Source organism: Perissodus microlepis, chromosome 18, assembly GCF_051167445.1.
Source record: "Perissodus microlepis isolate ML-2025 ecotype Zambia chromosome 18, ASM5116744v1, whole genome shotgun sequence".
Classification (NCBI taxonomy): domain Eukaryota; kingdom Metazoa; phylum Chordata; class Actinopteri; order Cichliformes; family Cichlidae; genus Perissodus; species Perissodus microlepis.
In genome coordinates, this window is record NC_140478.1 from 17,205,190 (window position 1) to 17,232,377 (window position 27,188).

At 41.7% G+C, this 27,188-nt stretch overlaps 1 protein-coding gene across 4 annotated transcripts; it reads left to right on the forward strand.

Moving 5' to 3' along the window:
• The first annotated feature begins 459 nt into the window (after positions 1 to 459).
• LOC146367650 (5'-AMP-activated protein kinase subunit gamma-1-like) lies at positions 460 to 27,040 on the forward strand. 4 transcript variants are annotated; one of them, XR_014797548.1, is made up of 16 exons: positions 460 to 941; positions 2,205 to 2,270; positions 3,917 to 4,172; positions 13,153 to 13,379; positions 15,651 to 15,702; positions 17,592 to 17,698; positions 20,352 to 20,433; positions 20,959 to 21,017; positions 21,101 to 21,146; positions 22,434 to 22,488; positions 22,600 to 22,726; positions 23,127 to 23,292; positions 23,391 to 23,428; positions 23,516 to 23,662; positions 23,752 to 23,935; positions 24,991 to 27,040. XR_014797548.1 is itself a non-coding variant. In XM_084911882.1 (16 exons), exons 1-16 carry the CDS (start codon positions 858 to 860, stop codon positions 25,020 to 25,022), a joined length of 1,638 nt encoding a protein of 545 aa, XP_084768008.1. In that variant the 5' UTR covers positions 469 to 857; the 3' UTR covers positions 25,023 to 27,040. The 4 variants fall into 4 exon arrangements, 3 of the variants coding, with proteins under 3 accessions (XP_084768008.1, XP_084768009.1, XP_084768010.1); XM_084911882.1 differs by having other exon boundaries at positions 469 to 941; positions 23,752 to 23,845; XM_084911883.1 differs by lacking the exon at positions 2,205 to 2,270 and having other exon boundaries at positions 474 to 941; positions 23,752 to 23,845.
• The last annotated feature ends 148 nt before the right edge of the window (positions 27,041 to 27,188 follow it).

Genomic DNA, 27,188 nt, shown 5'->3' on the forward strand with positions numbered 1-27,188 from the left:
TGTGGAGGTTACCACACAGCTGTCAGGCCTGCATTTAACTTTGAAAGAAACACGGAAAGAGTAAGATAAACACGCTGTAAGATGCAGGCGGTATAAAGTACCGGTCACGATTCCTCCATTTTATTCGCACTAATTATTGTTGTTGTTGTTGTTGTTGTTGTTTTTAAGCTTTTCATTCATATCCAGCCAGAATCAGAGTGGCACTGACATCTGTCGGTGAAACATCTGCACACGTCAGCTCCGCGCGCTGCTGTGTCAAACATGTTGTTCCCTTTAAAATGTGTTTGTTAGGGGTTTGTTTTTGTTGCTGCTGCCTTTTTCTCGAAGAAGTGTGAAAGAACAACGCTTCAGAAAACCGAACAGTGCCTTGAGATTTACAAATTCACGGACAGCAGCTTCCGGGGCTGTACGACCAAAGAAGCTACAGGAAGTATAGTTTTTACCGCACTTATCCTCAGAGATGAAACGGCGGCGGCGTTTCTTTTCTCTGTAGATTTAATACCGAGGCGAAAAGGACCGCGGGAGGTCTCAGTTTCCTCTTCTGGGGAGGGGGTGGGGTTAAATACAGTGTGACATAACACCTGTAAGCAGTCCTCGCTGTTGCACGCCTTCTAATTTTTTTGTGAACATGTGTGTGCCCTGCCTCTCTTTTTTTTTTTTACGGCCAAACCTACTTCCTGGTGGATGAGGCAGCTCCTCAGTGTTTTCGAGGCTAAAGGGAAGGTGGAGGCGGCTGTAGACGGTGTGCAGACGCGATACAGCAGTTTTTATTCCAGTACACTTTATTAGTAGTATTTTGTATTTTTATTTTTTAAGGTGTTGAGCGTTTGCAGGGAAAAAAAACCCCAAAACAAAACATGGGAAGCACGGTGATGGAGTCCAGCAAGGGGAGCTCAAAGAAAATACCAAAGAAGAGGAGAAGTCTGCGGATTAACGTGCCAGTAAGTCGGTGAAGTATCAAATAATTTGGCTTCTTACTGAGACTCTATGGTGGGGTGGGTGGGGTAAAAGGCTGTAACTTTGAGTGGCGATTTCGGTGCATCGCAGTCTGCGAGCGCACGCGACGCATAAGAGCGTGCGTGACTGACAGTTGTCTCTGAGTCAGGACTCGGTTAATCTGTCCTAATGGCATGTAAACGCTCCCTATAAACACTCAGAAACGTGTTTTGCCTCTTTGCATTGAGCATGTGTAGCAGTTCTACCTTTATTGTGATTGTAGCCAGCTCCCATGTTAGGGCTGCAACTATTGTTTACATATCATGTTTACAAAAATTTGTTATTATGCCAATAATAATTGTGGGGAAAGAAAAATCCCAACACAGAGTCCCTGGTGAGATCCTGTTTTTCTAATGCAAACCCAACATTATTCGGTCTACTCTGGCACAAAAACAGGCGATGACACTGCTGATCTAATACGGCCCTGATTTACAGTTTTATCTGTTTATTAAACTGGGTAATAACTATTTGCAATTGTGTAATCATTTTCTGCACAAGCTCCACAAAGCCTAGTTGTTATTGCGGGAGGCTTTATAGCTTTATTGTACCTCATGTTTCAAAAAAATTTTGGTCACTCTGTCCTGACAACTGCTTCTCTCCTGGTAGCATTTGTTTTTGCATGGATCCACTATCAGATCCAGTGTGCTGCATAATTTGCTCGAGAATAACAAATGGACAAGTGCAAAATTTCAGCTTTATAGGCTGGAAAAACCTTCCCAGTGTGGCGTAAACCTTATGAATGCAGCTCTGTTTCTGTGGTTAATGCTCAAGTGTTAGATGTTGGAGCTTTCCATCGCTATGTGAACTTCCCCATTCTAAAAAAAATCATGGTGGAAAGTCTATTACAGCTGCATAAAAAATAAAATAACAGTACAGCTCTGCAAACTCGCCTAGTTACGTCTTTGCAGTTAAAACTGCCTTTCTGCAGCAACATGCATGGCATCATTGGCCTGAAGTGTAATGTCAAAACCAGCCCACAGTATGGGGAAGAAGAGTTTTGCCTTTCATTGTCCTGCAGAAGTTTCCACAGTGGCGAAACATGTTTACCTTCTCTTTGAATGTCAGGCTAAGAGTCAAAAGCAGGTGGGGTTAACCTATTTTCACGTAAAAGCGGACAAAAGGACATAAAGTGTCAGTTTTATGTTTCTGTTGTGTTTCCGGGTGAAGTTTGCTTTATCCCTGATGCTCAGATCTCTCTTCATGTGCAGGATTTCGGGGCGTTTAATGCCCCTCAAGTGGAGACGAGTGGCTCAACCAAAAGCGGAGCCCACACGGTACATTTTGAAAGATTTTTGTGAAATGATTCATTCACCTGCCAACTGTTCTTTTTGTTTTCCTGAGCTTGCTTTTCTTGCCACGCATCTATCTGCTCATTAAATGTGAATTTGCAAGAGCAAAATATTAGACAAGGTCATCCTCTCCAATTCTGCCAACCCGCACTGGCTTACAGTAACATTACTCCCACAGTGTCCAGGCATAGCACCAGCACATACAGGAAATTGATTTTTCTAAAAGAAAGCAGTCTCTTCCTACTGTCTCCTCCAGCTGATTTGAATAGGAACCAACTAACCATCCACTGTTACCTCATATCAGCCAAGATGCATATTATCTCAGTAATATTTGCGTGGTGCAGGTAAAAACCTGCATCGCCTTGTGTTTTGTAGGAGCAGATCTGTATCCACGCTAAACCCTGATAGCTGGTTCACTTGCCTTAACAGGCTCTTGCACAATGAAAGGGTGAGATTTGTTGGCAAACAACAAAGATGGGTGTGTACTCTCAGATAGTTAGGGGATTGGTTTGAATAAAAATGTGTTTGTGGAGCAGGACCAGCCCTTAGCGTACGGCAAAACGGAGCTTCTTCTTGATTTCTTCTTCTTCTTTTTGAGTTCTAGTATTAATATCAGACATCTTTTTTATGTCCCATTAGACCCCAGTGTTTATTTTCTTTTTCTCTCCACAACATGCAGTTTATCTGTTTTGGTGGGAGTAATTATTCTCCACAGACTGTTACTGCAACACCCCTGTTGCATTTAACTGTTTTCAGTAATAACAGCCCCTGAGCCGGAGATCCCTGCATAATCAAAAGCTTCACTGTATGGCGAGCCCACAAACGGTTAAAAGATTTGTTGTTGGCACATCCAGAGCAGGCAGCCGTCAGCGGTGGGAGGAGGCCCTCTCTGTCTCCAGCTAGATTGGCTGCCATCTCTCGTGTTTTGTTTTGGTATGGGCACAGCAAAGAGAGAAGGATTTCTCCATCTGTTTACACGATATCGACCTTGCAAAGGCACACTCATAAACACAGCAGGCCCAACTGAAAAATATTGTTACCGCAGTTTTAAGTAAGAGGAGTGCTGATCGTCTGATAGTGGATGTTATGGTGTCCTTACTGATTTGTCATATCACGTGGCGTTCCTCCGAACTGCATACCATGGCAACATAACAGAAAGACAGGTTTTGCACGATAAGGCACAGTTCTTTGTAGAAAAACAAATATCTATGCGCTCATGCATCACTTGTTTTTTTTTCCTGGTTGTTAGAATGTGTAAAGATCAGTATTTTTAGTCTTTATAGTGTCTTTTACCACAACTGTAATGTGATTGCACATGTGCCTTATTGCACCTTGCATATGAAACTTCTCATACTGCTCTTTAAGAGACACCATTAACTGTCACAAAGCGGCCAACTATACAAAACTTGTTTTTTTTGTTTTTTTTTTTAAAAGGAGAAGTGACCAAAGAAGTGCAATCAGCAGCTGTCATTTCACAATAAATCTCTTCACTACTTTTGCTTTTTTCAGTACAGCCCCTTGCTTTGCACTGCACTTGCTGTCTCTCATAACAGTGGCTACACGCTTAAACGTAAACCGTGCAATTGCAAATGTGCATAAATAAATAAATCTGCTTTCTTATTATCTCTCAGGGAGAGCGACTCATTCGTTCAGCCAGCCCCATCAAAGGAGGTTCTGCCAAGAGCCCGGACGTCACCACACTGCCTCCGTGTCCCCAGTCTGCTCCAGTTCAATCAAAGCCAAATTCAGGTTCTCCCAAAAGTATCTTCCCTTATCCCTCCCATCAGAACTCCCCTAAGTCCCCTCGTCGACTGAGCTTCAGCGGTATCTTCCGGTCGTCCGGTTCTCCCTCTTCGAGCATCAAACTCTTTTCCAGAACCAGGAGAGGTAAGTAGAAATGCAAACACTGCACTGCCTGCAACCTGCTTGTTGCACTGCAGTGTTCATGAATCCATTGTTGGAATCTTTGTTTTAATAGTTTTAAGAATGCATGCAAGAAACTTGTGCAAATATTTGAAGTCCTCTTTTAAAGCAGAGTTCTAAGAGGAAGACGCTTGTAAAGGAAGTAAGACACGATAGATGAAACTGTCATTTCAAAGATTATTTGGTTTTCCTGCTGTACGTACATGAGGTAAAACCCCCACACAGGAACCAAGGCGTCTGCATTTTCAGTTCATCAGTTCAGATATTAGATATCTGATAATGTCGGTTCACCTCAGGACAAAGTTCAATCAGGTGAGGTGCAGAGAACAATATTTATTTTGTCACACCAGAGAACAGCACACAAAACGGTGCACTCCTTTTGATACCCGACTGGTCTCAGAGAACCTTTAATTCTCACAATTGCAGATCTAGTCTCTCTCCTATAGATAAATAAGAAATAAACCAAAATAACAAGAAATTAAAAAAAAAAAACACCTGTATAAATTAGACACTCATTCACCGAACCACTCCCACTACCTCTCCCTGTATCTCCTTTTATCAGCTTCCATATTTTGTAGCAATAAGGAAGTGGAGTTTTTGGTTTTCTCTGAGTAGAAAGAGAAAAAGTAACTTCTTTGTTTTGTGCCGCTCTGCAGCCAACAAGGTCACGAGTCCTGTCAGACAGATGGCCGTCGCTTGAGCGCAGACAGACATTCTTCATAATCTCCTCTCAGATGTTAACAACTTTCTCTAGGAAAAGGAAATGGTTGGCTTTGTTTATTATCAGAATTAAGTTATCATTCCCCCCCCCAGCATTAAGCCGTGCAGGCAGTTTGTTATTAGGTTTCAAGCTCGGCATCCTTAGAGTTTGGAGTCCAGCCACAGTACGCGCATTAAAAAACTCACGAGCTGCATAATGGTAATACTGGTATGCACAAATTAGTAGAAATGAGACTGGGCAGAACAAGGTCTCATTTTATGAAGACCAGATTTAACTGGCACGTCTTCAGCTCTCGTGTCTCCATTTTTTTTGGTAGTTGGTCATTACATAAATTAAAAAAAAAAAAAAAAAACCCACCCTGCCTACATGGAAACAGCCCTGCTGGAAGCAAGCATCAAACAGCTAAAAGGATGAGTCATTGATTTTTTGGCTTGTGCAAGTACCCATTCTTCTCTGTTTCCTCGCAAAGGGTCAGTTTGGCAGAGCTGCTGGAATAGCTCTGTTAGAGCCCAGACTGTAAAAGCCAGTGTGCTCCGTTTCCTCTGGAGATTGTTATGGATAGTAACGGGGACCAAAACACACCCCAGCTGCTCCATCCCTCCCATCCCATCCCAGTTGCTGGTGATTAGTAGTGTAAGAGGTGGTCTGAGGCAAAGCACGCTTCCTGCTCACTAATGATGTGGCTTTAGATTATTGGTGACTAATAGCGACAGAGTATTTATAACTAAATATAAAGTCACTGAGTGGGCACTTGATCTGTTCACTTTTTTTTTGGAGTCAGATGTTTTTGTAGTAACCCCAGTTTTGCCACAAGGGTGCACTGAAGGCCTAGTATGTCATGATTTGACTTTCAAACTAGTTCTAATGAACCTTTGTGGTCACCTCTTTTATTAACATATTTGCAAGGAAACGAGTATTTTTGCAGACGTTTGTGTGGTCTCGATCATTTACATATATCATTCATCAGGATGCAGGTTTTCATGTTTAGGTGCACTTGCTGCAAATATGACTAGAATGCTTCCTCTTTCCCCGCTGGTCTAAATATGTGTTTTCACGTCGCCTGGACATTGTAAGTCTCTCGCTGCTCAAGGCAAGTGTAGCGCTTTCATAGCCTTATCTGGAAGTGACCAGACTCTCAGGAGCTCCTCAAAAAGCCATGCAGAGGTTTTTTTTTCCACCCCTCTCACTCTCTCTGTTGCTACTGTGGGCTGCTTGTTGTCGGTAAATAAAGGAAGTAGGGAGTTTCTAAATTCATAAAATGCAGGCCTTACAAGGGCACAATGACTTTATAAAGTCACAGATGAGATCAAAGGACTTTAAGTGCTTTATGGCTTTCACACTTAACTAGCTTCAAACTGGCTTGAAATGACTGATTTTCTCTCGGTTTCTCAGTGGAATGACAGCTTTAGTGGCTTTATTCAGTGGCTGTTAGGTGATAATCACTGATATCTGAAATTCATATCAGCCATTGACCCACTGAGCAGATTGGAACACTTGTATAACATGTTAATTGAGATCTGTGCTGGGCATGCTTCAGCTAATGTGGGCAGCAAAGAGGCGGCCATCTGTTAAGGGTAGGAGAGGGTATTGAATGGAAGCTTTCTGATCAGCTGACAGAACATGGGATGTCCCCCTGCTGTCATCTGATGGGGGCAGGCCTCAGCAATCTTAAATGTCAGGCACCCGAAAATTACAACTGCCTCCACAAATGCCAGTGGTGCGTATCCTCCAGCTCTTTGGTGATGTCGAACTGCAGATTTAGAAGAATTTTAAATGAAGGAGACGTTTATGCAAGGGAACCTTGAGGTTGCGTTATCCCCACTCTCTGTTACATTGTGTTAAGACGGAGTGAAACAGATGTTCCTGTGCTGAATTTACTCTGCGAGCAGAGGGAGGGCAGTGGCAGACAGGAGGCGGGGAGATGCGCAGCTCAAGCCAATCGGTGGGGTTTCCTTTCCAGACTGGCCTCCTTTTATAGGCTGCTGACACCAGTGCTATATTAAAGTAACATCACCCACAGCTGCACCTGACAAGTCACAGCACTGAGACTCCTGAGAGCAGGGGAAATGCGCTGAAGTCTGGCCACACTTGCAATTTGCATCACTCGCAAATGGGAACATTTCTTTGCTGAGGCTCGGTGGAATTCCCAGCTTTTCTACTCTCTTCTATCGAGTGTTAGACCTGCTTGCTGCTGGCTCTGTGGTTTGTAGAGTAGCTTGTACTCGGCACTCGCTGTGATTGTCTGTTTCTGTTCAGAACTAGAGAGGTACCTCCAAAAAAACAAATGCAATGTGGAACTTGACAGAACAGCTGAGGTTTGTTTTTCTCACATAGTTATATTTTTTACCCTCTCACTGAAGGCATCCAGCTTCCAGAGGACCAACTCCTCCCTAAAAGACACCTTCAAACACAGGCGGCTGGATTTTTTAATTTTTTTTTTTAACCTGTACAATTTTGTTTATCTAGCAAATGGAGTAACTCTTACCTGGGGCAGTTTATGGGGCTCTTTTTGTGATGCAGATGGTCATGGTCAAATTTAGCTTAGAGCCCACCACCCACTGTGTTCCATGAAGAGGTTTGGCAGCCTGAGGAGAAGCAAGAAACGGAAGGAGCAAGATGGGCTAGGCGGGAGGCATCAGTCCGAGGCGTCCTACCTGTCTGGTAATGTGTAGAAAGACATTCAAAACAATTTCCTCTAACATTTAATTTGCTTATTATTTAGTAATTTAAAGTCAGAAAATAGTGAAAAAGAACCATCAGGATTTTTGTAGGCCAACAGCCCAAAACCCAAACCCATAACCTCATAAATGAGATACTGCAGTAAAGAGCGCTCCTGTGTATAAATATGCCTACCAGCAGGGTGATGTGATATGAAAGTAGTAGTTTAACCTCATTGTCAGGCTAAAACGGTAAATCAGTGCTGGACAAACAGAGCTGTGCTCATTACCTCAGAATATTGGCTCCTGGGTAGCTTTGCCCTAAAATGTTGTATAAATTCCTTTTTCATGGATTTTGTCCATGCTATCAACTTACAACTTTAAATGCATGAATAAATGTCTCAATAAATATACTTAACATTGACCGTTCAGGTTATTCTCGTCATAGCAAATTGTATTAAATAAGAGCGGCTTTCTTTTTTTCTTAGTCTATATATGTATGTGTGGTTATTAAGTGTCATTTCATGTGGCCATTAGAGCTTCTCTTAGTGGCTGGTTTCATGGCTGATCTCTGGTTTCACAAAAGCATACCATGCATTCGTGCTAAATAACTGGACACAGGTCAGTGGTGCTAAAGTTATGCAGGAGGGTCTGACGTGGAGTCAGCACTTAGTGATCGCTTGGCTAAATTCATATACATGCACGTACTGCATTGTGCTTGATTCACACTGTCTGTCTTTGCTAATTTAGCGATTAAGGTGTGTGTTTTAGTTGTTTCATGTCTTAAAGGAGACCCATTATACTCATGTCCAGTTCCATGAACTCTACTAAAGTATGTCTGCAAAACTTAGTGTTTAAAACGTGTCTTATTTCCCTTTAGCTAGCAATGTGAAGTCTCTCGGTTTCATTCACTACCTCTATTCATCTTCCCTTTAAACCAGCTTGGTTCTCATTGGCTACACTGCAAAACAGAAGATTACATCAGCAGGTCGGTGGGTCTTTTGTGCTCACTGCCAAAATCTGTGTACAGGTTAAAGAGGAGAAAAAACTTTAAATAATAAGGAAGTCCACTTTAAGATGAAAATGCAAAAGTTATATGTATTTATTTTATTGTGATCCTGTCATTATGTCATAACGAAGCAATTTATAGGCACTCAGCCTGATGTAGCATCGCTTCATTGTCCTTATTTCTGTCCCATATCCAAAGGGAGTTCAGAGTAGCTGCTCCATTTGGAGTGTTTCATTAAAATAGTCAGGAAGCATTTCAGCTTAAAGCTTAAGCAGAGATAATCAGAACACACCGAGCTGAATCGTTTAACACAAGCCGTGGAAAACGAGAAGTAATAGAGATGCCAAACGAAAATACCAGATCACCATTGGAGATGTAATGCAGTTTTTGTGATGTGTTTAGTTCGTGTTAGTAAAGCACTGAGGGTCATTTTTGTGGTGTTCAAGTGGCGCTTTATCGCAAACTTCACAGCTCCTGATTTAGAGCCAGTCTGACCTCGGCTGAGTAGACGAGAGGAGCAGAGTCCTCTGTCGTAATGACGCATGTCCATATGTGGCTGTATGAAGTTCACTGTGGGCACTGTGGGCCTCAGCCTGACCCATAGGTCCTTTGACTCCGAGCATCTACACTGCGTAAACCATGTCGCTCATATTAGTCACCGCACCCTTAAGGAGGTAGACACCTGCGTGTGAAAATTCTTGTCAGAGCCAATTAGATACCAGTTTGCTACTCGGTAATGCTGTGTACACGAGTTTCTACTGTCAGTAGTACAGTTGAGATTTTGCTAACCTATCGAAGACCCCAATTGTCAAATTCTTCTTGTTCCTAGAAAATTAATTTAAACCCTCATGGGTGATTGGTGTCATGACTGCAAATCCCTACCATCTCTACAAGCTACACCTTATACTTTTACTTGTCTAAAGGCTGCAGTGCCATGTTGTTTTTTGGAATAAAACTGTTCTTCAAGAACTGAACTCTCTATCAGTTAGTCTGATAACTCAGAGTTGACAGGCTGACAAGAGGTTAAAAATCAGAAAATAGTGAAAAATGTCATCGGGATTTTATAAATCACAAGAATATGGCTTTGCATTTCTCTTTTTCGTCTGACTTGCAAACCCAAAACTGTTAAATTTATTATGATATAAAACAAACAAAGAGCATATTCGCATGATTCAGATGCTGGAACGAAATCCTGTTTGGTATTTGTGCTTGAAAATACACTAATCAACAAATTAGCGTGTTACTGTGATAAGGAATTGGCACTTTCATTATCAGGTTAAAGAGAGATGATAAATTACTGCTGCTTTTATCTCCCTGCACACATAGATTTTCACTTTTAGATGTAATAAAAAAAAAAACCTGTTAGATGGACTGCTTGCAGCAAGGCATCCATTTCCTGTTTCCTGGGTTTGGGCTAGCTGCCCCTTATTAACTAGGCTAAAGAGAAGGCTCCCAACCCTGCTGTTATCTGCTCCTGTGGAATGTGCCACAACAGCGTGGCTAAAATAAGAAGGCTACACAGCGGAAGCAGGGCACACCAGAGAGGCCACGCCAACTAAATGTCAAGAGATAGTGTGGAGTGCGCTTGGACAGGCCGAGCAAAAATGTTTGCTTGAAACACTGAGCCTCCTTTAAGAAAAGATATCTTATAACTTGAGTTAATCATTACCAGTATTAGTTTTTGATTATGAGGCATGTAATTATTGACAGAGGCGTATAAGGTTTTTTTGTTTTGTTTTTTTAACAGGTAAATTAACAAATCCACACCGACGCCAATACACAGACTTTAAAGCTGACTCATTTGGGAATACAGCTTACTAAGTTTACAGTGGTCATGCTTTATTTCCTAGGAATATTTAAATATAAATACCGACTAAGTCGAGCCTGATGCTTACTTGAAACCGACTGTCAGTAATAACCGTTCTGGACGTCCCGTGCTGTAGGCCTTGTAATCTGAACCGTTTGCTCCACATCATCCATGTCACTCATTGTCTGGCCTCAGAAATATGTCACTGGGGTGAGGCCAGTGCAGCGTGAGTGTCGCATGTCACCCTGCGTAAGATCGTGGGCACCTGATGTGAAAAGCGTGTTTGGTGGCTGTCATGTGACACACACCTACAATCTGACACTTCACCGGGAGGAGCTGCGTCACGGACAGCTGACTCTCACAGTGGAGTTATGTTTAATGTGGCTGCTTATGTTGTAATCGGCGTGGTTATGCTCGAGGGACACAAAGAACAAAAGAAAGACCTTCTTTTCTCCAGTTACACTCCTGACACTTTATTAGGTACATCACGCAAATACTAAGCTGGCCCTCTTTTTTTTGTCTTCAAAACTAATCCAAGAAAATATTTTGATTCATATTAACGTGATAGCGCCACCGAGTTGGTCCTGCCATTCCCCCGCATCCCGAAGGTGCTTTATCAGATTGAGATCTGGTGACTGTGGAGGCCGTTTGAGTACAGTGAACTCATTGTCATGTTCAAGAAAACAGTTTAAGATGATCTGAGCTTTGTGACATGGTGCGTTATCCTGATAGAAGCAGTCTTCAGAAGATGGGTACACTATAGCTGTAAAGGGATGACCATAGAACTGCTGTTTTCCATTTTTCTGGCCATTCGTTGTAAACTCTGGAGATGGATGTGTGGGAAAATCCCAGTAGATCAGCACTTCCTTAAATACTCATACCAGCAGCAACCACGCCATGTTAAAAGTAACTTAAATCACTTTTTTTCCCCATTCTGATGCTTGGTTTGAACTTTAGCAGGTCCGCTTGGCCATGTCTACGTGTCTAAATGGACAGAGTTGCTGCTGTGTGATTGACTGATTAGATATTTGCATTAACGAGCAGCTGAACAAGTGTGCCTAATGAAGTGGCTGGTGAGTGTAGATCTGCTCAGCTAAGTCGAGCTGGGTGCTGCCTTCAAAGGATTTTTTTTCCCATTAGTAGATGCAGATGTCAGCAGCTGTCAGGTCTCTGCAGTCATGTTGAAGAACATGTCACAGGTTTAATTACAGTTTTGAGTCGGTGGTTATAGAGACACAGCCACTTAATTAATGAACTTGAATATACCTCATGAAAGTCTATGACTTATGAGTGTGGCGTAAACATAGGAGTAAAGAAAATTACATTTTCAGTGTACGTGAACAAAAATCCTATTAAAATAGCATTAAATAGCTTTCAAATCCATTTTTATTCTACTTCTGCTTGTGTTTTAATCTGATTAGTTTCAGACATTCACATTTAATTATAACGAGTGTGTCTGACTTAAAGTGAGGACGGGAAAAATGTTAACACCAAATACCAAGACACTAACCAGGCTGAGTTTCAGATGGACTAACAAAAACAAAAGACTTTATGCACCCACACAGGTGTTTCTACTTCTTGCTAATTAGACTTCAGCTAGACTGTAATTACATCCCACACAGTCCCGAGAGGACGTCTAACACGACGGAAGAAGTGAAACCCACAAACACCACCGTGGTCTTTTGTTTGTTTGTAAATGGATAATTCAGTACCATCCATTTTCTTCTAATTCAGGGACTTGGGAGGGGATCTGCAGCCTATCTCAGACAGGTTGTACACACACACGGACAACTTAGAATCACCAATTAACCAAACCCCACTAAGTGCATATCATTGGACTGTGGGTGAAGACAAAGAATGTACAAACTCCACACAGATGATGGATTTGAACCCAGGACCTACCTATTATGAGGCAACAGTGCTAACCATACCATTTAAATGTTTCATGGTTATAATATTTACAATGATGAATAGTGTTTTTTTTCCCCCACTGTGACCCACATTAGATCAACTGGTATTTAAATTGTGCTTTTCTAGTCTTAGTGACCACTCAAAGTGCTTTAGGCTACCAGTCATATTAAACCATATATTCATATTTTCAGCGCTTCAGCTTCCTCACATCCATGGCCTATAGAGAGTCTTTGGCCTGTGGGAAGAAGCTTGATTATTTGGAGGACGTGTATGCACAGGGAGAACATGGAGACTACTGCTCCACCATGCCACCCAGCGGGTGCAGAAACTCTTTTAAGCTTTTCTAGTTCAGTAACTCTTTATTTGATGTCATTGCTGCTTTTCAGGCATAAACTTGAAGATTTGCAGTTGAATCAGTGTCATATTTTTCTTTAATCTTCAACATGCTCCCACTTGTCTATTAAAGCATGAATATGTTGCTAATTTCATGACTGAAGTCGATTTTACAGCTGTCTTTGAAATGTTGATTTTCTAGTGCTGTGTATCCCTGTGTAAAAAAACAGGGCCACTAAAGCTTTATCTCAGTATCTGTGTTATTTCTCAGCTCATGGAAATCACCTAGTTCAGATCGCTTTTGCTCCTCCGTTTATTGCCTATGACAGCGTTGACGGCATCTGCAGCAGCCACCACTGTAGCGCCTCCTTCTCCACCAGCAATGCTTATCATAGACGTCAATCAGCGCTGCGTCTCGGTGTTGCTGAAAGTGCGGTATGGATTGACATCCAGAGAAACAAGAGATAAGCTGAGATATCTATTTTGGACTCTGTATCTCTCTTCAGCCTCTGGACTCTGTACACCACCCCACACCCCAACCCAGGCATCCAGCCAACCAGTGTTCACCCAGGAGGCCCAGCAGAGCGGCCCCAGCCCTGAACGCCCGGAGCAAAGCTCTCGCTCTCGTTCCCTTTCCACACCTCCGGACACAGGACAGCGCCGCAGCCTTCCTTCTGCTAAACCCCCAATCCCTTCATCGAGCCCCGTGCCACCTTATTCTACCTCACAACAAGTGAGTCAAAAAAGATAAAAAATCTATTTTAAGAATTTATCTTTGACCCAGGGCAATTCAGCCAATGCCTGTGAGCTTTAACTGTTAAAAGAGTGGAAGTTAGAGTGAGTCCTTCAGATGGTTTGCTGCACGTTCCTGCACCAAAATAAACAAAACATAAGCCAGACTTCATGTACAGCATCTCAAAACTCCAGATACAGATCAATGATGCTATAACTATGCAAGGTGGAAGTTTTTGGAGAGAGCGCTACAAGTTCACAGGCATTGACTGAACTGTCTCAGGGATCAGGAATTAACTGCATGAAATATGTGTTTAGGTCAACAACAAGGCTACTGAGCCATATCCTCCTTCCTTGCAGGTAAACTATTTTTTGCACCAGTTCAGTGTTGGCAACAAAAAAAGACTCCATGGGAAGCTGATAACTATTTTTTTCCCTTTGTGCCTGAATAACAGTGGCTTGCATGTCTCCCATCTATGAGTCATGTGCTTTGTTTACTCAGAGTCATGAGTTTATCTGCAAAGTGGTGTACAGAAGGCAGAGATGCAAATCCTTTTAATTCAGGTTCGCTTTTCCTCAAGCCTTGCTCTTGCGTCAGCAGGACTTTGTTTGTACCATAAGCTCTGAGCTGCTCTAGCTGCAGAGGAGAGGGTGTAAACATTGTCTTGACATTTAAGCCATAACTCAAACAGCTTTCAGTATCAGCTAAGCCGCTGCATAATTGACTGTAACCGGAAAAACAGCTGAGAACAAGTTCAGTCTTTGTCACAAGACTTTTCACTGAAGGTTTATTTGGATTCTGACAGCCTGTGTCTGGATTTTATACCAGATTTCTTTGAGCTAGAGAGGAATTACTCCATCGCTCACTGTGCTGCTTTAATGAATAATTATCCGAAGACCCGTCTACTTTGAGTGATTGTGGATTCTAGCCAACGATGGTAAATCAATATTTCATCACCAGTGTTGTATACGGTTGATATTAACACCCAGGGACACACGATTGTGGTTGGAGGGTGATGAGCCGGTGCGGGTCAGCTCCTCTGCGCTTCCTCTGTCATACCTTAAGGGATACTTGGAAAATAAACTGAAGTTGTTGCAGTTTACCTTTTGGCCAGAAGTGATTAAATTCATAGATCCGCGCTTGTCTGCTTCCCCGTAGTTCTCCTTTAACACAAAAGCGGTGCCTACTGCGATGCCGCAACCAGAGATTTATGAAAGTGCAGGGGTAGTTTTTTTTTTTTTTGGACAAGAGAAGCGCTGTGTCACCGTTGCAGGGCAACACCAGGGGGGAAGGGGGTGGGGGCTGTTGAACATCCACGAGTAGGCATGCGGATGCTCTCCCGTTGTGCTGCAGTGGCTTCTTGTGAATATGTGCTTGCAAATTAGGAGCCAGGGGAAATCGGGTATCAACAAGCGCACTTTGAGTATGCAAATATCTCAGCATGACACAGCATATTTTCGGCTGGCTACTGCACTGTGCTGTGAGGGAGAGGGAGTCAGCACAATCTGCATGCCATATTCTCGGGCTCCTACTACAAGGACCCCAAAGAGTTGCTTTAGTTCAGCCATGTGTCTCGTTATGTCTGAAGAAATTATCTCTGTGGATGTGACAAAGGAATCCCCAGCTTCTTGCTGCTAAGCAACACAAGGGATTTCCTTATATGGCGAAGCACCCAGGTTGCGCTGCACGGAGGGGTGTGTCCTGAGCGCACGGTGCTTCCTGGTTTCTATCTGTACCCCCGCCGACTCACCCCCCCCCCCCCCCTCTTCGTGCCAGCGACTGTTATTGTGGTGAGTTTAGCAGATTGAGGCTTTAACAATGAATTGGGCCGATTCGTTGCAGCTGGATTACTGGTCACGCGTCTGTGCAGTGGCTGTATGAGCAGCGTTGGTTTCCTCCGCTGCAGCAAATGGATCAGGACTGTTCCACTGCGAGTTTTTAAGGGGGTGTGTGCGTGTGTGAGAAGTCTAATATTGTGCCGCTAAAGTTGTACCTCCTCCGCGCGAGGGTTCTTATCGCGTTACCTGCGTATATTTAGCGGACCTGTTGTAGGTTTACGTAATCGGTACAGCGACAGGGTCGCACGTTGCGGTTTAGTAGTTTTGGTTGTTTTGCGCACCGCGTTCGGTGCGATCACAGTCTCCTGGGGCCGCTGGGGAAAAAATCGGCGTCGCTGCTGCGCTCTCACAATTTACAGCAAAGTTTTTGTGTGTGTGCTGTGGGGACTTGCTGCGCTCTTCACTGCGAACTTGTGCCTTTGCTCTCTCCTAGGTCTACAGTTTATTCGAAGGCATGCTGGAGAAACTTGATCTAGACGATGATGGTAAGTTACCAATTGCAATATTTGCTGATCCAGTGCTCACCTTTTCCTGTGTGTGTGTGTTTGTGCGCGCGTGCGCGCTATCTTCACCTCAATTAGTCCTGGCTCGGTATAATGAGGGTGAAGGTGATCAAGACGTGTTGCCAGATTCAGGTGAATGTACCACGTTAAAAAAAACTGCCCCCCCTGTTCGCAGTGCGCTGTGTGCGGCGCGTGTGTAGACCTGTTCACAGAGGGCCAGCTATTCATCCGAATTGTGTCAGTATCACCCTGTTGATTGCCCCCACAGACCGCTTTCTACCGGTGTGCTCTCAAAACGTGTGTGTTTGCGCGCGCGTGTTATTTGCCTCTTGTCTCCTTGTCGCCACTGTTTTAAATGCTGAGTGTTGCGGCAGGGTTGACGAATCAATGCGCATACATTTGCCCAAGAGGCCATATTATAACCAATACAGACTGCTGGGAGCCAATGTATTGAGGTAATCAAAGGTTACACACACACACACACTCTTCACAGCATGTAGGGGAGGGTTTTAATTGGTGTGCTAACTATGTCATCTCCTTGAAATATAAAACAAATATTTATCGAAATGTTAATGAAAGCTCCTAAACCAACTTAAAATAAAATAAAGACATTTAAATTGACCTTAAGCAACTGAAATAATTTCCATGGTTTTACACGATGCATTAAATCACTTATGAGCTTTTACTTGAACCTATCTGTGAATTTTCTGTCACGGCAACATGTTGCAAGGATGTTATCTCCTGCAGTACTTTCCTGTCCATGTTTTCCCACTGTTTGTGTACTTCTATGTTTAAAGCGTAATTATCTCTAAGATGGAGCACTAAAGTGGCTGTAAGTGGTTCAGTCCCATAATGGTTAGTGTGTGTGTGGTGTTGTTTCCAAGCTGTCGTTTTATACTCCCTGTGAGATTTCCCCCTTCCTCTCAAACCGCGGTGTACGGAAATTAAAATATTACTTCTGTAGTTATCTTCTAAATATTTACTATTAGCTGACAGTGCTGGAGGAGGTTTTAAAACCGTTAGCTCTAAAACCCAATGAAAGCACCTCATTACAAATAAAATCATATTACTGGCAAATTGTGATTTAAAAATAAAAAAAATTGTTCTGCAGAAAAAGTTCCCCGTGAGTGTTATATGGATATTTTAAATACTGTAGATTAATTTGAACACAAAGTAACTTATCATAGTCTGTAGAATCACATGTTTGTAATGTAGCTGTACTGTAGGACCACAAATCTTGAAATAAATGGTTCAGAAACACAGACATGCCTCCTGATATTGAGTTCAGAGTCTGAAGGCTCTCCCAAGTGACGTAGGACAAAATAAAGGATGCACTCTGAACAGGTCAGCAGTCTGTTGCAGAGTACATTAAATATATTAAAAAAAATAAATAAAAAGCTTTAGCTGAATTATAAGGCTTGAGCACTGTTTTATATACAAGGTGACTAAAACTGTTTATAAAAAATGAAGGTGGTGTCTTAACAAAATATCTGGTTAAACTTGTAAGAGCTGACGTTTGGTCTCCATTATCAGAACTTTCTTTCATAAGGTGCTAAATGAGTTATTAAAGACTATTTTACATAACACTTTTACCTCCTCTAGATTACACATGTTGACCCTGTTGGTTAGTAAGAGAAAACTTGTATTACGCTGATGAATCAGAGAAACCCATTTACTTGGGGTTGCTAGCTCTGTTTCTACACAAAATACAGCACCCTATGCAGAGCAAGCAGAGCCAGCTTGCCTGAGATTTATCCACAATGTGCAAGTGCAGACAACTAGAAGAAACTGTTGGTCTCCGAGCTTAACAAGCTCAGTGGTCTGGAAGTGTTTTCACACTGGTTTTATTTATTTTTTGTTTTGTTTCGCAGCTGCTGAACCCGAGAGTGATATTTACATGCGCTTTATGAAATCCCACAAGTGCTATGACATCGTCCCCACAAGCTCCAAGTTGGTTGTGTTTGACACAGCACTCCAAGTAAGCACAATAATGTACTCTGTCCTTTTGACTGCAGACAAAGCTGTTATGACTTTTTGTTGTTGTTGTTGTTGTTGTTGTTGTTGTTGTTGTTTTAGTTTTTTTTGGTTTAAAAACCGAAGCAGGCACTCAGGCTAAGTTAATGTTCAATAAACTAAGCTGAAGTATTTTACCTCTCAGCAGTTTCTGTGAAGTGGCTGATCAAACTGTCATAAAGCTGTTAAACACTAATCCTCGAAAGTCTTTGATGCGTAGATCTTTAACTACTAAATGCACTAAGGCAATGGGTTAATAATCCTTATCTAAAACCAAGGAAAACTAATGTCATTGAGAGGTACACTACACAAGAGATTTTGAGTACTGTTCTACTTAACATGACAATAAGGACTGCAATTCAGGATTAATTTTCATGCATCTAATCTAGTCTGTGAAATACTTGGATAGCTCTTCATGACCAGTGTTGGTCAAGTTACTTGAAAAAAGTAATCAGTAACTAATTACTGATTACTTCCCCAAAAAAGTAATCCCGTTACTTTACTGATTACTTATTTTCAAAAGTAATTAGTTACTTAGTTACTTTTTAAAAACACGATTTACAACCTGAAGAGGTGATAAAGCGATAGATCTTTCAGCCCAATTCTAGTTTTTCTGCATAATCCATCATACAAAATGTAATCAAATGGAAAAGTATCTTTTTTTTTTTTAACTTGTTTTATCAGTTTTAATCTTTTAACTTTATGCATCAAGCAAAAATGTAATTATATGCAACATTCTCTGACTTGAATAAATTAGTTTAACATTTAAACCTATTTTCTGCACATTCCAGCACATAAAATAAAATATTTTTTGTGTTTACACTCAGTCTTTCAAATAGATGCAAGTAAAACACAGCAGAAAATAAATAAAGTCAAAGACTAGCGGTCCTTTTGCTCTATTTTCACCTGTAAAGCAGGAGTGGGGTAGGCGGAGGTTTACCCTGGTGCAGGTGTGCAGCGGTCAGTTGAAGAATCCGCGAGTTTCTCTGTGAATTTCCCATTACATCGTTGCGCACTCGGTGCTTGTTTAGGGTTTTTTTTTTTTCGCTGTAAAAAGAAGTTTTCTTCCCACGCACAAGGGACACAAATGTTTTTGTCACTTTTTATGGAATCAAACTCAAAGTAAGGTCAGTACTTCCACGCTTTAAACGCTGCACGCTCATACTCTCTCCCGCACTCGATATATTATCCATTGTTGATCTGCACACAGCGGTTGTCACCAACAGCGCACTCGCTTACATGAGACATTCTCGCAAAAAAAAATCAGTTTTAGTAACACAGTAACGCAGCGTTCCTACGGGAAAGTAACGGTAATCTAATTACCGTTTTTGCAATAGTAATCCCTTACTTTACTCGTTACTTGAAAAAGTAATCAGATTACAGTAACGCATTACAAGTAACGCGTTACTGCCCATCTCTGTTAATGACATATTAAAATGTTGTGGTTTTGACAAAAAACACTACAAGACCTAAAAGAAAACCTATACACTTCATTAGGTACACCTGTTCAACTATTAATGCAAATATCTAATCACTCAATCATATGCCAGCATCTCAGTGCGTTTAGGTATATAGACATGATCAAGGCAACCTGTTGAAGTTATGCATCAAAAAGGGGAAGACAGATGATTTAATGACTCTGAAGGTGACATGGTGGTTGGTGACAGATGAACTGGTCTGAGTATTTCAGAAGCTGATCTCCTGGAATTTTCCCACACAACCGTCTCTAGAGTTTACAGAGACTGGTCTGGGAAAAAAAGAAAATATCCAATGAGAAGCAGTTCTCTGGGTCAAAATGCCTTATTCATGTCAGGTCAGAGGAAAATGGGCAGACTGCTTTAAGCTGATAGAGAAGCAAAAGTAACACAAATAACCACTCGCTACGTAAAATGTAAGAAAAGCATCTCTGAGCGCCACAGGTTGAACCTTGAAGCCGAATGCCACACCAGGTGCCTGTTGGATAAGAACAGAGGCTAAAATTTGTGTGGGATCACCAAAACTGGACAGTAGATGATGGGAAAAATGTTATCTGGTCTGATGAGCCTTATTTTCTGCTGCAAAATTACAATTCTAGTATCAAAGTGTGGCGTAAACAAGATGAAGTTCAGGCTGCTGTGGTGTAATGGTCTGGAGACATTTTCTTGGCACACTTTAAGCCCCTCAGTAACAATTGAGTGCTTAAACAACACAGCGTACCTGATTATTATTGCTGACCATGTCCATCTTTATGGTCATCTTTATGACCACAGTGTACCATCTTCTATTACCTGCTTCCAGCATCATGTCACAAAACTCAAATTATCTCAAAACTTGTATCTTGAACTTGACTGTTCAAGAAACATGTTCACTGCACTCAAGTAGCCTCTACAGTCACCATATTTCAGTCCAGCCGAGCACCTTAGAGATGTGGTGGAACAGGAGATTTACATCGTAGATGTGCAGCTGACAAAATTACTGAGCAATGTTTCCAGCAGATCCAACCCAGTACTATGAAGGTGTAACTAATAAAATAGCCGCTAAAGGTGTATCGGTTTATGATAGGCGTTAACTCCTAAGAGTTCACAGAATAATAAACAGAACAGTCACCACCTGCAATCAATTCAACGTTTCTTTGGCAGGTTAAGAAAGCCTTTTTTGCCTTGGTAGCCAACGGTGTGCGGGCTGCTCCACTATGGGACACAGAGAAGCAAAGCTTTGTGGGTAAGAAACTTGACAAATAGGCCTTTCTTATTGTTCACTAAATAAAATACAGTTTATTGAAGGAACTGCTATTTTTATTTGGGTTTTTTTTGACATTTAAAAAGCTTCCCCATCAAAGATGCAGTCAATTGTGGTCTGTATTTGACTTTTACACATTTTACTGTGTGAGTATAAGTTCAAGAGTTTAAGTTCTTGTAATAGAGTTGTATAATAAGCTATAAAATGCAGAAGAAATCCTGTATTAAGAATTTAGATGGAAAAAAAGAAAATGAGAAAAACATCTCTGTAAACTTCTGTCACTACAGTGGTGTCAAAAGGCAGAGCAGAGGTGAATTGGATTTGCTGTGCTTTATTGAAACGACTTGTGATGAATAATGAATGCAGAGTCAGTGTGAGAATAAAGCTGTGGTGTGCTGTTTAGACCACGCCCTTATAAGCGCTGTCTCTACCCAGCTGCACGCAGGCTTGGCTCTGTGTTGTTATTCATTATTTCAATGTGATTTTTAATGCCTGTTTTCATTGCAGGAATGCTGACAATCACAGATTTCATCATCATACTACACAGATACTATAAGTCACCGATGGTAGGTGCAGGTCACAGCTAAGGCGTGTGAGATTTACCCCTCGTTCCACCAAGAAGTACAGTTTTCTTTTGGTTCTCTTTCAGGTGCAAATTTATGAACTAGAGGAACATAAGCTCGAGACGTGGAGAGGTAAGTGCTTGTTCTCCTGTGGTGCATGGATATTGTCAGGGTTTCTTTCATTTTTACCAAAAAAAGAAAAGATCATTAAAAGAAAAAATGAATAAATACCTGACTTGGACTGAGGCTGAAGGAATGCTGTTTGTCTGTTTGGGAGTGTAGAAAAGATTAAAAAAGAAAAGTCAGTGTGATACATGAGAAAATTCCACCCGACCCAAAACTATTTGTACTTGTTTGTATCCAATGACACGCTGATAATAAAAATGAACGAATGTGAATAAGTGCCAAAATAATAATGTCATTGTTTTGGAAAAATGAAACCCCGTTAGACCAAATGATTCCTTAATGGATAAGACAAATGATGTCAAACTTTCCACTAGAAAGAATAACATACAGTCATGTGAATGCAAAGGTTTTCACAGGACTCTGTGCAGTCATGTGGAAAAACTAAGTACACTCTTACTGTGTGCATAGGAATTATGAGTAGCAGCTGGGTGCTGATAATGAAATGCTCTTTATTAATTGATGATCAGTAATTTTGATCACCTCTGTAAAAGCAGATTTGCTTTTACTGAGCAGGTGTGTGTTAAAACAGTGCTACATTGGCCCATCGGCAAAATGTCCCCAAGGTCAGACTGCACAGTGCTCAGAGAAACTGCCAAAAACCAGGCACTCAGACTCGGGTTTTTGAAAACTCTACGAGCCTCGAGTAGCATGTTAAATGTTAAAGTTCATCACAGTACAATTAGAAAATGACTGAACATTTACCTGTTTGGAAGGTTTGCCAGAAGTCACGCATGAAGGCCAGCGGTCCAACAGCTAAAGCTGGGTCATGCAACAGGAAGTGTTCCCAAACACAGCCGCAAATCTGCAACAGAATGTCTGAAAAAGCGCAAGAATAAAGGTGTTGCAACGATTCAAAGTCCAGCCCTCATCCTTGTTGTAGTGCTGTGGCAGGACGTTAAAAGAGCTGCGAGTACCCACAAACGTCAATTAACTCAAACCGACGTTATAAAAAAGTGCTCCAAAATTCCTCCCAACAATGTGAGAGACTGATAAAGCCATAGAGAAAATAATTACTTCAAGTTGTTAAGGCTAAAGGCGGTTCCACAAGCTGGTGAATTATGGGGTGTATTGCATAAAATCCTGTGAAAGGTGTTTTTTCATTTGACTGTATGAAAAACACTGAGCAAATAATTAAATTCTTGTGTTTGTTTTTTTCTTTTAAATACATGGATGCATATATTGTCTGTGTAGACGTGATTGTAAGCCACCATTGTTTTGTTTCCTGCCTTGCAGAGGTTTACCTTCAAGCAACATTCAAACCTCTGGTGAACATATCACCAGATGCAAGGTATGTTTTCAGAAGGAATAAAATATGTAATGTCTCGTTACGTATTTGTGTGAGAGGATTGATTTATTTATTTATTTTTTTTGTTGCAACTAACGTCTGCTGTGCTTGCAGCCTATTTGACGCCGTCTACACTCTCATCAAAAACAAAATTCACCGGCTGCCTGTCATCGACCCCGTTACAGGGAATGCACTTTATATTCTCACACACAAGAGGATCCTCAAGTTCCTCCAGCTCTTTGTGAGTCCAACCCATCAGCTTGCATTAGCATGCATAAGATCAACGTGGTTTATTGATTTTTTTTAAATTTATATAGGTACAAATGCGTATTATGAACTTTAGATGGGCTTTTAAACTACATACATGATTCAATAAGAAACAAACCTTTTTCTTTTTTTTTTTTTTTTTAAATTTGTTTTAAGCATGAAAAAATCAGAACATAACATATAGAAAGAGCAATACAGGGCACAAACTGATTAAGATTATGAAGGCTGGGGACCTTCAAGGTGCTTTCTCTAGTCTTCTCTCACTTTTACTTAATTGGCTCCCCCTAGTGGTCAATTTTTTTTAAAAGGAAGAAAGTGGATGAATTGTTTTGACGTCTTCCTGCCTCTTCACTACGAGTGTTTGTGTGCCTCAGATGTGTGAGATGCCAAAGCCAGCTTTTATGAAACAGACTCTTGGCGAGCTGGGCATCGGAACATACCACGACATTGCTTTCATCCACCCGGACACACCCATCATCAAAGCACTCAACATCTTTGTGGAGCGGCGAGTGTCTGCTTTGCCTGTGGTGGATGACTCCGGTGAGACCACAAACTTCAATACTGGCATCGTGTACCTTTTTATTAACGCAACCTAATCAACTTTATACTGATTAGATTTTTTGTTCCTTCTCTTACAGGCAAAGTTGTGGATATTTACTCCAAGTTTGATGTGATTGTAAGTTTAAACATACCACATTTTTTGCTTTATCAAATACTTGGGGCATACTGTTGTTTGGTTGTTTGATTATGTTGTTGTGTGTAGAACTTGGCTGCTGAGAAGACGTACAACAATCTGGACATTTCAGTGACCCAGGCTCTGAAACATCGCTCTCAGTACTTCGAAGGAGTTATGAAGTGCCATAAAATGGAAACGATGGAGACCATCGTGGACAGAATAGTCAAAGCTGAAGTAAGACACAGAGACGCTGGATTCAGTTCCTCAGGCGTAGCCCCACTGCTGATTTCCAGCTCACCTGTAACTGTGCGTTATTGTTCCAGGTGCATCGGTTGGTGGTGGTGGACGAGCGCTCCAGTATCGAGGGCATCGTTTCCCTGTCAGACATCCTTCAGGCGCTGGTGCTCAGTCCTGCAGGTATAGATGCTCAGCATTGCTAGCGTCAACTCCCCCTCTGCCCTGGACCTTGAGCTCTCTCTCCCCACCTGCCCTCTAACCCTGCCCCAGGTAGGAAACATGCCTGTTTGGCTCGCAGCTGGCTATCACCTGTAGCTGGCTATGAAGAGGCATGGTGGCCATCTGTCCGGTGTCCTGTTTGTCCTGCTGGCTGCAGCATTGTGCAGCAGTGTTGTGTGGATTTTTGTGTTTGGACAGAATGCATAGACGAAAAAACTTGCAACCAGTTCTTGAGCAAAATTAAAAGTAAATGCGAGTTTGGTGGTTTTCAGTATACAGTGGCTTTTGTTTAGAAACAAGGAATAATGTGTAAGTAGGATAAAGGGAACCTATGTTAACAAGGATGAGTCCACGTTAGTATCGCACTGGAATTCATCGTACACTTGCGGTACTTCAGTTTTGCAAAGGGCTTTCCACTGCGGTCCAAATGTTTGCTCCCTCCAGACACTTTAATGAACTATGTATGCTCTGCTTTGCTGATGTTTGGCTTGTTTGGCCTGCAGCAAGCTCTACATTTAGTATTGATGTGCTTGAAAGAAACTAACATGCTTGCACAGTTATTATTTCATTTTTTGTGTGTGGTTTGTTCTGATTATAACCCCATCAGATAAGAGATGGTGCAAAGTACTTGAAAGAAAACGCAGCACACAGGTCTTTGTCACCTCATAAATTCTGTTTTTTTTTTTTTTTAACCCAGCTCTTATTGACGTCTCTCTCAAGCCGTTTCGGGTTCTTCCTGAGTCTAAACAAAGTCTAGCGGGGCAGTTGTGGAGAGTTTTAAGGAGAATAAAAAATAGTGTTTTGATAAAACAGGAAGTTCAGTTGGCGGGATGTTGTAACAGCAGGCAGACTTGTGCTCACACACCTGCTTTTATTGACCTTGGTGTGTAACTGCAGTTACACAGAAATGGTTGTTAAAATTCCAGTCATTGGTGTCGAGCCTAATTCCAAAAATCAAAAAGAATATAAGGATTAAATTAAAGTTTAAACTCTGCTCCTGTCTCTACTGCAATATTTATATTTCCTTTCCCTGTTAATTCATAACTTGTGCTTCCCCCCCCCCCCCCCCCCCCCTCCTTCTCCCCCTTCTTTCTTCTGCTCCCCAGATACCTGTAAGGAGGAGAACGCGACTGAATAAGAAGTGGATGTATCGGCTTAAGTGGAGATGTGGTGGGAGTAATTAAATTGAAACATTAAGGTAGGGAGTGTAAGGTTGAGTGGAGCCAGGCTGAAGGTCCCAGATACCCCTGAAACCAATGCACTAATAAAGGCTTGGAACCCAAAGAGCTAGACTGCTGAGTGAAGTGGACTTCTGCACTGAAGATTGGATTTTCTTTTCTTTCTCTCCTGAATTTCTTCTTTGTTTTTTTTTTTTTTTGTTTTGTTTTTTAACACTGATCAGATATGCATACATAAGGGTGTAGACACTGATCAGCTGCAACATTAAAACCACTGATGGGCGGAGTAAATATTGAGTCCAGTGTGTTCTAATTGTGTTTTGGGTCCCGACATTTATGAGGTACATAACATTCCTTGCTTGATGATTCTGCTAAAACAAGACTGATTAGACTCTAAATTAGAAGAAATGAGAATAGGTCATAGAAAAAGTGTTTGGACGTTTTTAAAAATCTGAGTTTTCTGCATGTTATTGCTGCTTGGGGCGTTCTCATAAACCGAACAATTCAGAGATGCATGAGAAATGTGTGGTCATTATGTCGTGCATGCCTTTCCTTTAACGAGACCATGCAGTGCAGGCTGGAAATTTAGGAAAAAAAAAAGTGCCAAAGATGCTCATGAGTTGCGTACAGATGCCTCAGATTAGTGGAAAGGGGCTATAGCCATCCACCAACCACCTGAACAGTTTTGCAAACCAGCCCATCTCTGACCCCCAAGGCAAAAATTCTCAGGAACACTTCAGTAAACTGCTTCCAAACTTCCCAGATCCCAATCTAATCAGTCATCCCTGGGGAGCACAGGTATGACCTGATCCACCAGGGGTTTGCTCTCATTGTATGATGCCAGATAGAACAGGACACCCAAGGGTCCTCCTGTCTCCATTCTCAATACACTACAGCAGGTTTGGTGGTGTGACAGAGACCTGCCAACAGTATTGGGACGGTGGTTCTTATGTTGTGGCTGATTCCTGTTAACACAAACTCCACTACGGTCTCTTTCTGGGGAAAGTTTGGAAACGTCAACACGGGTTCTGGTGGGTTTGGGATTCAGTGTTTCGGGTTGTGTAGTTACAATCATGCTGCTGTCATCACAAGTTTAAGTCATGTAGGGAAGGCGAGCGTTAACTGGTAGCAAAACCACACGTCACCTGCAATGTGGCCACTTGACGCCATTAATTGCCAGTGCCAATACAGACCTACTCAATGCCCAATATTTATTTGTGCCTTTATTTTCCTCTCTCCACAGAAATGTATGTTGTAAAATGGGTGCAATGATGAGTATGAATGTGTAATATTGAAGTAGAGTGCAAATTGTACCTGCTTCTTCAAAGGTGTGCATTAACTTGGTTGGTTTGGGGGCGGCATAAATTTAAAACTGTGCCAGAAGCGTCAAGAAGTTCTGTTAAATCTTATTCTTGAAAGAAAATCCTAAATCATGCTGGCGCTGTTACGCAGTGCTCAGAGGGAAGATGCACGCTTCTGTCAGCCAGGAGTGCTTTAAGTCACGAGTGATCAATAAGAGTTAAGTATGGATTTTTATAATGGTAACACCTGGTTTGGGGAAAAAGCCTTTTTAAATATTTGAAAAGGCCCTTTTTCTTCCCCCTCTTCCCATTTATTTTCAGTAGTTTTGAATCTTCAAATGAGTCTGGTTATCTCAGCTGTAGTTCGACAGGACTCATCTCCATCTTTGAGTGTAAATAGGATCGTTTTGGGGAAATGTGTCACAGAAAGCTTTATTTTTATGAACACTGACGTGTTTGAAGAGAGACTGCAGGTTTAATGTTATTTTTGTAAATACATTGTGGCAATATGTGTAGGTCAGAGAAACTTTGTAACGGATCAACATGTACTGTAAATGTGCAAGCATGAGAAACTACACTTCAGCAGTATGAATGTTGTTTTTTTTGTTTTTTGTTTTCTTTTACTTTTTCTATTTTTCTGGCTGCAGAAAAATAAAGAGACACTGAATGTACTGTAAGCCATGTTTTTCTTTTTTTGAGGGGGGTGGGGGTTTTCATGCGTGTTAGGGGTAAAAAGTAAGATCAAACTTACTAGGCTAGATGCTCCACGACGTGAACTCTCACAAGACGTATTGATCCTGGAGCGGTCGATATTGAAGCTCAACT

Excerpts from the sequence above, each read along its gene's own strand:
- LOC146367650 (XM_084911882.1), top strand. The coding sequence starts at position 858 with ATGGGAAGCACGGTGATGGAGTCCAGCAAGGGGAGCTCAAAGAAAATA. Across the intron at positions 21,018-21,100 it reads GATACTATAAGTCACCGATG|GTGCAAATTTATGAACTAGA; the intron begins GTAGGTGCAGGT and ends GTTCTCTTTCAG. Across the intron at positions 23,663-23,751 it reads ACAGAATAGTCAAAGCTGAA|GTGCATCGGTTGGTGGTGGT; the intron begins GTAAGACACAGA and ends TTATTGTTCCAG.